General features: G+C 50.3%; 1 protein-coding gene across 2 annotated transcripts in view; it reads left to right on the forward strand.

Moving 5' to 3' along the window:
- The window catches only part of LOC140190098 (vacuolar fusion protein MON1 homolog B-like), a 37,000-nt gene extending 26,362 nt beyond the window's left edge, over positions 1-10,638 (forward strand). For both annotated transcript variants that reach the window (XM_072246579.1, XM_072246580.1), the window contains exons 6-7: positions 8,828-8,975; positions 9,531-10,638. In XM_072246579.1, coding sequence (XP_072102680.1) covers positions 8,828-8,975; positions 9,531-9,740 — 358 coding nt within the window. In that variant the 3' untranslated portion in view covers positions 9,741-10,638. The remainder of the gene's footprint in view (positions 1-8,827; positions 8,976-9,530) is intronic.
- The last annotated feature ends 26 nt before the right edge of the window (positions 10,639-10,664 follow it).

The following is a 10,664-nucleotide window of genomic DNA, read 5'->3' on the forward strand; positions in this document are numbered from 1 at the left end:
GTTTGCATGTTATTAGTTTAGGCAGATTGTGTTTGTATATTATTGTGAAGATCAGACCACACTTTGAGTAATTACTGCAGAAAACCAGGTAATTGCAAAGGGTTCACAAACCTTTTCTTGCAGACTTTTTCTTACAATGCTGAGATTCATTTTCCTATGGGCATACTCAGCAAATCTATAGAATAGTAACTTTGACAGGATCAATAAAAGATCAACCAGAGTGCAGAAGACAACAAACTGTGCAAATGCAAATATAAATAAATAGCAATAAATAATGAGAACATGAGATAAGAATATAAAGAGTCCTTAAAAGTGAGATTATTGATTGTGGGACACGTCTTAATTGGATGGGCAAGTTATCTCCTTTTGTTCAAGAGCCTGATGATTGAGGGGCAGTAACTGTTCCTGATCCTGGTGGAGTGAGTGCTGAGACTCTTGTGCTAGCTACCTGAGGGTAGTAGCAGGAAGAGAGCATGTTCTGGGTGGTAGGGATCTCTGATGATGGATGCTGCTTTTTTACGACAGAGTGGTTACAGAGTCAAGAGAAGTACAGCACAGAAACAGGCCCTTTGGCCCATCTAGTCCATGCTGAAACCATTTTAACTGCCTACTCCCATGGACCTATGCTGGAACCATAGCCCTCCATACCCCTACCATCCCTACCGTCCAAACTTTTCTTAAACATTGAAATCGAACTTGCATGCTCCACTTATGCTTGCAGCTCGTTCCACACTCTCACCACCCTCTAAGTGAAAACATTTTCCCCCTAAAATTTTCACCTTTCACTCTTATTGATTGTAATTCCACCCAGCCTCAGTGGGAAAGGCCTGTTTTCATTTATCCTAATTATTTTGTACCCCTCATAATTTTGTATACCTCTTATCAAATCTCTTCTTAATCTATTATGTTCTAAGAAATACAATTCTAACCTATTCAATCTTTCCTTATAACTCAGATCCTCCAAACCTGGCAATGTCTTTGTAAATTTTCTCTGTACTCTTTCAACCTTGTTTACAGCTTTCCTGTAGGTAAGTGACCAAAACTGCACACAGTACTCCAAATCAGACCTCGCCAATGTCTTATACAACTTCAACATAACATCCCATCTCCTGTACTCAATACCAAACAAGAGAAATTTTGAGGATACTGGAAATCCAAAACATACACCCAAAATGCTGGAGGAACTCAGCAGGCCAGGCAGCATCTATGGAAAAGAGTACAGTCGACGTTTCGGGCCGAGACCCTTCATCAGGGCTGGAGAATAGAAAAGGATGAGTTAGGAGGGGAGGGGAGGAAGAAGCAGAGTGATCGTTGAAACTGGGATGGGGGGAGGTGAAGTAAAGAGCTGAGAAGTTGATTGGTGAAAGAGATACAGGGCTGGAGGAGGGGAATCTGGTAGGAGTGTACAGAAGGCTATAAAAGAAAGGAAAAGGAGAGGAGCACTGGAAGGAGGTGATGGGTAGGTAATGAGATGAGGTGAGAGAGGAGAGTGGCAAAGTGGGGGGGCATTACCAGAAGTTCAACAAATCGATGTTCATGCCATCAGGTTGGAGGCTACTCAGACGGAATATAAGGTGTGCTCCTCCAACCTGAGTGTGGGCTCATCTCGATTGACATGTGGGAATGGGAAGTGGAATTAAAATGGGTGGCCATAGGGCGATCCTGCTATTTCTGGTGGACTGAGTGTAGGAGCTCGGCGAAGCAGCCTCCCAATCTACCTCTTCCTCTTTTCTCTTAAGCAGGGCCTCAATATCTCCTGATTCCTTACACTTGTTATCTTTACCTTTTAATCTGACAGGCACGTACAAGCTTTGTACTCTCAAAGTGTCACTTTTGAAAGCTTCCCACTTACCAAATACACCTTTTCCAGAAAACAGCCTGTCCCAATCCACACTTTTTCTGTGATCGTTTCTGATACCATCAAAATTGGCCTTTCTCCAACTTGATGTCTCAACCCATGGACCAGACCTATCTTTTTGCATACTTTGAAACTGATGCCATTGTGGTCACTAGATGCAAAGTGTACCCCGACGCAAATTTCTGTCACCTGCCCTGTCTCATTCCCTAATAGCAGATCCAGTATCACACACTCTCTTGTTGGTTGGGACGTCTATGTACTGATGAAGGAAACTTCCCCGAACACATTTGACAAACTCTATCCCATCTAGTCCTTTTACAGTATGGGATTCAGGTTGGGAGGGCTTTACCTGTGATGTACTGGGCTGAATCCACTACCTTTTGTAGGATTTTCCATTCAAAGGCACTGGGATGAAAGGTGACTTTACAGCTGGACAGATCAACCATTGCTCTGAGCAGGAGATGTTTACCCGGCCTGAAAACTGTGCGGCATTTTAAACATTTTTTTTGTAATGTGCGCACTATAATTATTTAGAATGAAAATTGAAAAGTCACATACGTTTGATTTTATAGAAAAGAAAATTCCAGCTGCCCAGCAACGAAGGCTATGTGCTTAGGGATATTTCAGTCACTGCACGGCTGCGTGCTGTGCAGCTTAGAGGAATCAGTGGAGGTGTACGGGATTGAACGAATGGGTAGCCAGAGACCCAGGGATGAAATGGCTAATATGAGGAGGCATAATTTTAAGGTGATTGGAAGAAAGTATAGTGGGGAAGTCAAAGGCAAATTTTTTTTTACATAGTGGTGGATGTGTGGAATGCACTCCTAGGGGTGGTGGTTGAGGCAGATACATTAGGGACATTTAAGAGACTCTCTGATGGGCACATGGATGATGGAAAATGACGGTTATGTATCGACGTTTGCATGTGACTGTCCTGCTAATTGTGGATTGCTCGCGGTTGATTACAATATTGTGTTGTGAATGGTTAGTTGCTATTGTGTTGTCTGTTATGATATTGTATCATTTTGTGCTTGGCACTGAACCCAGAATCAATTCTTGTATGGTTTCACATACTGGCAAAAACAGTGATTCTGAAGGGAAGGGTTAGATTGATCTTAAGAGTTGAGTTGATGGTGAGGAAGGCAGATGCAATATTAGCATTCGTTTTGAGGGGACTAGAATATAAAAGCAAGAATGTACTGCTGAGGCTTTAGCAAGCACTGGGGAGGCCTCACGCGGAGTATTGTGACTCTTTATCTAAGACAGGATCGGAGAGGGTTCAGAGGAGGTGCACGGAAATGATTCCGGGATTGAAAGGCTTATAATACGAGGAGTGTTTGATGGCTCACTGGAATTCAAAAGAATTGGGGGAGGGTGATCGCACTGAAACCCCTTGAATGTTGAAAAGTGGGGGGGGGGTGGAAAATAGAGGGTGGTGAGTCTGTGGAATTTGATGCCACAGGTGGCTGTGGAGGCCAAGTTGTTGTGTATATTGATAGTTTCTTGATTTTTCAGGGCATTAAGGGATATAGAGAGAAGGCAGGAGATTGAGAAGGAAGTGGAGCAGACTCGAACGGCCTAATTCTGCTCCAATGTCTTGTGGTCTTATAACGGGTTATAAGGTCAGCACAGCATTATGGGCTGAAGGGCCAGTTCTGTGCTGTAGTGTTCTATGTGCTGAGGGCAGCCTGCGAGTCTCTCCAAGCTTTGGACTGTGGGAGGAAACTGGAGCTCCCAGAGGAAACCTGATGTTCAAACTCCTCCCAGATGGCGGCGGAATTGAACCCGTGTCGCTGGTGCACTAATAGTATTACGCTAATCACGGCGCCAACAATCACATTGTCCTTTTTTAAAACCATGAGTAGTAAAGAGCCATCAGGACTCGTCCTTTTTTCACACAAAAATGTCTGTTATTATTGTTACCTTTGTGTTAATCGATGATAACCTCTGCTCAAATTTACCATGGGATGTGAGAGGACTTTTTCCAAATGGTTCAATTTAATATCAGTGCACAACCTGAAATTCTTGCTCTTCACAGAATCCACGAAACAGGACACCCCAAAGAATCAATGATAGTAATACTAAACCCCAAACCCGCCCCCCCATGCATCAAACAGCAGTGGAAACATCAACCCTCCCCCTCTCCTTCCTGCACTTCTACCAGAAGCACTGACCCCCCTCCCTGCTTCCCATCATGCAAGCCCCTATAGAGACCTTGGTCTAGAGTCCATCAAAAACCACAGTCCATAACCCAGCATTTCAGTATGCCAGACAGGCTCTCTTTCTCCATCAAAAACCCACTGCCTGCAGGGAACCGTAGTTTGAACCGTAGATCACGGGCTCCGACAGAATCCCAGCCACCTTGAAAAAGAGGGAAGATCTTTTTGAGGAGATAATTGCCAATTTGGATATGTGCCCTGGAAAAAGAGTTCACCACCCCTGACTTCGACACATCTTTCCTTCACTGGGCGTGCAGTCTGTGTTTAGTACAACGCTTTACCGTACAGGCGACCCTGGTTCGATTCCTGATACCTCTTGTAAGGAGTTTGTGCGTTTTTCCTGTGACTGTGTGGGTTTCCTCCTGGTGCTCCAGTTTCCTCCCACACTACGGGAAGGACGTGGAAACCATAGAGAGGGTGCAGGGGAGCTTAACAAGGATGTTGCCTGGATTGGGGAGCATGCCTTATGAGAATAGGTTAACTCGGCCTCTTCTCCTTGGAGTGGCGGAAGATGAGAGGTATTGATTGTGTGGATAGTCCCGGGGCTGAAATGGCTAACACGAGAGGGCACAGTTTTAAGGTGCTTGGAAGTAGGTACAGAGGAGATGTCAGGGGTAAGTTTTTTTTACGCAGAGGGTGGTGAGTGCGTGGAATGGGCTGCCGGCAGCAGTGGTGGAGACGAGAATGATAGGGTCTTTTTAGAGACTCCTGGATAGGTACATGGAGCTTAGAAAAATAAGCCTAGGTAATTTCTAAGGTAAGGACATGTTCGGCACAGCTTTGTGCTGTAGGTTTTCTATGTTTCTATGTTTCCAAAGGCGTACAGTTTGGTAGGCTAATTGGTCATTGTAAATTGTCCTGTGATTGGGCTAGGCTTAAATCGGGGGATTGCTGTGTGTGCAGCTGGAAGTGTTGGAAGGGCCTGTCTGCGCTGTCAATAAAAAAAAAAATAAATTCTAGTGAACTGGATTTAAATACGTAAATGGGCTGACTTACATACTGACGAAAGCTATGCTAAAGGTATGAGTGGGTGAGGGGAAGCAGGGAAAGTGTTGTGATCCGTGTCTGTGTGTCCGTACGGCTACTGGAGTGCGGAGACCCTGTAGGAACCCCAGGGAGTGCTCAAGAAATGATTGATTGGAGAGAATCTGTGGGGGTGAGGGGTGTTTTGTGTGGGAGAGAGGCCGGGGGGATGTGGAGAGTGCGGGTGAGATGCCGGTGGGGGGGGAGGGGGGTACATGGAATGAGAGAGGGATCGGTGGGATGGGGGGGGGAAGCAAAAGAGGGTCAGAGGGAGTTGGTTGTCTCAGGTCAGCTTTGGGAAGTGTCGGAGACCAACTGTGCTCGGGCTTGTTGGCAAGGCTGGGTGGTGCGAAGAATGATATGATTCACCCTCTGTCTCCACCTCCCCACGTTAGCCTGATGGGGAACCTCATTCCTTCCTCATTCAGTGGCCCCACCACCCACTTCCTCCTCTGCCTTCCCCCTGGGTCTGCGTGAGAGGGGAGCTTTGGCAGCCTGCTCTAGAAATGCCTAAAGCAGTTCTTGTTTAGTCTGTTCAGTCGCTTCCTCGTCCCCTTCATTTATCCCCCCCCCCCCCAGTACATCCACGGCTTTTGCTGTTGCCTCTGGCAGAACTTGCTGTTTTCGTGTGTTCACAGCTGATTGTAGGCTCACTGTCCCCTTCACAAGAGACGCCGTCTCCCCGTCTCCATAGACTGTGTTTCGGTAACGGCTGCTCTGTGTGTGTGTGTGTGTGTGTCTCTTTCACTGCAGAGACTGTGTGTTTGTGTGTCTGCCTATTGATCTGCTTTGTGTGTGTGTGTGGGGTCTGACCTCTGTGGGCTTTTCCCCAGATGCTTGGGTTGCCTCCCACGTGCCGGCGATCTAAGTGCAGGTTAATTGGCCACAGGGGGACCTCACTCATCGATTAGAGTCACGGGGCATGGGAACAGGCCCTTTGGCTCAGCCTGTCCGTGCTGACCAAGGTGCCACCTGAATTAGTCCTATCTGCTCACCTTTGGCCCGTATCCCTCTAAACCTTTCCTGTCCATGTACCTGTCCGAGTGACCTTTAAATGCTGCCTCAACCACTTCCTCTGGCAGCTCTTTCCATATGCGGACCACTCTCTGGGTGAAACAGTTGCCCTCCTGGTCCCCTTTCACCTTTAACTTTTAGTTTCCCCTCCCCCCCCGGGGAAAAAGAGTACGACCACCCGCCTTTTCACCTTATCTACGCCCCTTGTGGTTTTATAAACCTCTAGAAGGTCACCCCTCAGTCTCCTTCTGTCCAGGGAAAACAGTCCCAGTCTGTCCAGCCTCTCCTTATAACTCAACCCCTCCAGTCCCAGGAACATCCTGGTGAATCTTTCCTGCCCCCTCTCCAGCTTAATGACATCCTTCCTATAGCTGGGCGATCAGAACTGCACACAATACTCTGAGTGCGGCCTCACTGACGACTGTACAGGTGTAACGGGACGTCCCAACTCCCGTACCTGGTGTCCTGACCTGTGAAGGCCAGCGTGCCAAATGCCTTCCTCGCCGTCCTGTCTACTTGAGTTGGCACTTTCTTGGCAGAGGTTACACAGCCTTGTCTCACCAGGCTCAAGGGAGATTCTACCCTGCTGTTGACCATTGAATGGTCTCCGAGATGGTTCTGGCTTCACAATCTATCTCGCTATGACCTTGCACCTTATCGATGACCTGCACTGTACTGTCTCTAGACTGTGACACTCTATTCTGCATTCTGTTATTGTTTTACCTCAATGCACTGACATGATCTGGCATGCAAAATATTCTTAAGCACCTTAGGACATGTTCAAAGCAAATTTATTATCAAATTTGAGCAACACACAAAATGCCGGAGGAACTCAACAGGCCGGGGAGCGCCTATGGGGGGGGGAAAAAAATACAGTCTACGTTTCAGGCCGAAACTCTGCAGCGGAAACCCTGCAGCATTTTTTGTGTTTCACTCAGACTTCCTGTATTTGCAGATTTTCTCTTTGTTTGTTATCAAATTCATCTCCTGTACCTAATAAAGTTGTCACTAAGTGTGTGTTCCTGGGCTTCTGCTGCTGTAGCCCATCCACTTTAAGGTCCGATGTGTGTGTTGGAGATGCTCTTCTCCACAGCACTGTTGTAACACGTGGTTGTCTGAGTTACTGTCACCTTCCTGTTGGCTCAAACTAGCCTGGCCATTCTCCTCTGACCTCTCTCGTTAACAAGGTGTTTTTGCCTACTGGATGTTTTCGTGTTTCTTGCACCATCTGTAAACTCCAAAGCAGAGGTTCTCAACCGGAGGTTCACAGGAGGGGTCTGTGGCAGGAGAAAAGTTGGGAGCCCCTGCTCTAGGGACTGCTGAGCATGAAAATCCCAAGGGATCAGCAGGTTCTGACAAACCGCCCCATCTGACTAAGATCACATTCCTTCCTGTTTGGTCTGAACAACACCTGGACCTCGTGACCACATCTGCATGCTTTTATGCATTGAGTTGCTGCCGTGTGATTGGCTGATTAGATATTTACAGGTGTACCTAAAAAGTGGTCACATATTGAGATTAATTTTCTTGCGGGTGTTCACAGCAGATACAAACAATAGAATCAATGGGGAAAAACTACACACAAAGACAGACAAGCAACAGATGTGTAAAGGAACAAGTGTTTATCAGCCCCGCTGAAGGGTCTCGGCTGAAACCGTCGACTGTACTCTCCTCCATAGATGCTGAGCTCCTCCAGCATTTTGTGTGTGTTGCTGACAATAGTAAACCTGATTACCAGTTTAAATTTAATGTTGCACAAACTTTGGTTTTACGCCTTGCCCCCTATCCCTTCCAGTCAGAAGGTTTTGGAAGGATTTGATGGTGGGGGAGGTGCAGTGTAACAGGGAGAAGGAGAGGGATCTCTTTATGAAGGGTCTTGGCCCAAAACTTTGACTCTTTATTCATTTCTTTCAGTTGGCCTCTTTCCCCTTCTTTCCCCACCACCATTTTATTCAGGCATCTCCCCCAAAATGTCGACTGTTTACTCTTTTCCGTAGAAGCTGCCTGACCTGCCGAGTTCCCTCAGCACTTTGTGTGTGTGTGTGTTGCTCCGGATTTCCAGTAACCTCTTGTGCTTAGAGCGGGGGTAGGGGCGGGGGCTGGTGAAAGGGCTGTGTAATGCAGCGTGTGCGAGATCTGTGAGGCCAAAGCAGGATTGTACACGTGCACGCACAGGGTGTTTACATACACGCGTGGGCACTCGCAGGCAGACTCGTGCATGCGTACACCCCACAGTCACGGGCAGACACCTGCGTACCGAGAAGGGGACAGACTTGAGCACGCACAGACTCGCTTGGGTGCGCATGCTCACAAACGGACAAGCGTGTGTGCTCGGAGACACGGATAGGCACGCGCGCGCACAGACGGAGAGAGGGACAGGCTTGTGTGCACGCAGACGCACATACATCAACGGAGATAGAGAGACACACACACCAATAGAGAGGCAGAGAGAGACACACACACACGCACACACCCACACACCCACCCTATAAAAACACATAGACGCACATACAGCAACAGAGATAGAGACACACACAGACCAATAGAGAGAGAGAGAGAGAGAGAGAGAGAGAGACACACACACACACACACACACACACACACACACAACCCCCCCCCCCCCCCAATTGGGAGACACACCTGTCTGAGCACAGATATTCCTGTGTGGTATTCATTCATTAGCTGTTTCTCCTTCATCCTCCCTCCCCAACAGCCCCGAGATGAAGGCCCCTTACTACACGGAGGAGGAGAGGGAGCGGCTCTTCGACCTCTACCAGTATCTACACGGGAGGGTCCACAGCGCCTCGCGGCCCCTCAGACTTGTCTACCATGTGGCTGCTAAGGAGACACTGCTGGCCTGGGTGAGTCGCGACCTGGAACGGAAGGTGGGGTAGGAGGGGAGTGGGGGTTCTGTCCTGATACTGTGCTAAACCTTTCTTCCTCTCTCTCACACCCCACCTCACCCCACACCCCTCCCCCCACCCTCCCCCTCCCTACTCTCTCTCTGTCCTCTCCCTTTCTACCCTTCCCTCCCTCTCCACCCTCTCCCCGTTTCTTCACCATTTCCCTCTCTCCACCCCCTCTTCACACTCTCCTCCCCTCTTTCAATCCCTCCCCCCACCCTATTCCTCTCTGTCTCCCCATCTCCCTTTCTCTCTCCACACTCTACCTCTGTTTTATCTCTCTTGCCACCTTCTCTCTCTCTCTCCAAACTCACTTGTTCTCTCTCCTCACCCTGTCCGTCCCCTCCTCCCCTCCATCCTCACCTCTCCGTCTCCTCCTCTCCTCCATCCTCACCTCTCCGTCTCCACCCTCGAACCTTCCTCTCTCTCTCAACACCCTAACCATCTCCCTCTCCCCCCGCACACCCCTCGTCCTCCCTCTCTCTCTCTCTCCCTCTGCCCGTCTCCCCACAGGTGACACCCCGCTTCGAGCTGTATGCCTGCTTCAGCCCGCTGGTGACCAAGGGAGGGGCCATCGGGCTGCTGACCTTGCTGCTACGCTGGCTGCGGAAGGAGGAGGGGAACCTCTTCCTCTGTGCCCCCCCTCGGTACTCCACCTCGCCCGGCCCGCCCCGGGCACAGGGCCACCTCAGCCCCAACAACGGCCTCCCCTCCCTGCTTTAGAACAGGGCGGGGGTGTGCTGGGGGGGGGGCACGCTCGAGACAGCCTAGCTTTCTCACACCCCCCAACTCCCCTTACACTGGTCCATTGAGTGGGAGACACCTGGGCCAGCCTGGCTCCCTCCTGCACCCCCTGGCTTCACCCCTCTCCCTGGGGTGGGGGGAGTGGGAGTGAATACTCAGGACGGCCTGGCTCTGTCAAATACCCCTCACCCTTGCCTCAGTAGATGGAAGCACATGAGACAGCCCGTCTCACCTCTCTCCCCCACCCTCGGAGGGGGGTGAACCTGGCTTCGTCACCCACTACCCTGGAGGTGGGGCACCCTCAGAATGTCTGAGATGGCTGAGCCACGGGACGACCTGGCTCCCCTCAGCGGAGGCCTCTCGCCCTGCACTACCCTCACTCGGCCAGGAGCCGGCAGGAAGATACGCAGGGACAGCTCGACTCCCTCGCCCCTCTCCTCAGCTCCCTCACTGGGGTGGTGGTGGGGGGGGGCGAACGCAGGCTGGTTCCCCCATCCCACTCTCCCAGGGGGACAATTGCACGCCCTCTCGCACATCCTCCCACTGTCCCGCCTACTCTGCACTCCAAGAGTCGGTGGGTAGACCCTCACGGGACGGCTTGGCTCTGCCCGCACCCTCACGCCCCACGTACTGGGAGGGGGGAAGCAGAGACTGTCTGGTGCCTCTATTCCCCACCTCCCTCCTCCCGCAGACCTCTCCCCTGCAGGGGACTGGCAGAGACAATGGGATGGAGTCAACACCCTCCTGCCTGCCCCCGTTCGGGGTGGTGGTGGAGTGTGGGGGGACGCACAGGATGGCCCACCTTTCCCCCTCTGTACCCGGGAGGGGGCTTGCCCTCGGGCTGGGCCTGCAGGAGCATGGGGTAGGAGTGTTGGGGCGGGGGATGGGATGCTGGGGGGTGAG

This window comes from Mobula birostris, chromosome 29 (assembly GCF_030028105.1).
Source record: "Mobula birostris isolate sMobBir1 chromosome 29, sMobBir1.hap1, whole genome shotgun sequence".
Lineage (NCBI taxonomy): Eukaryota > Metazoa > Chordata > Chondrichthyes > Myliobatiformes > Myliobatidae > Mobula > Mobula birostris.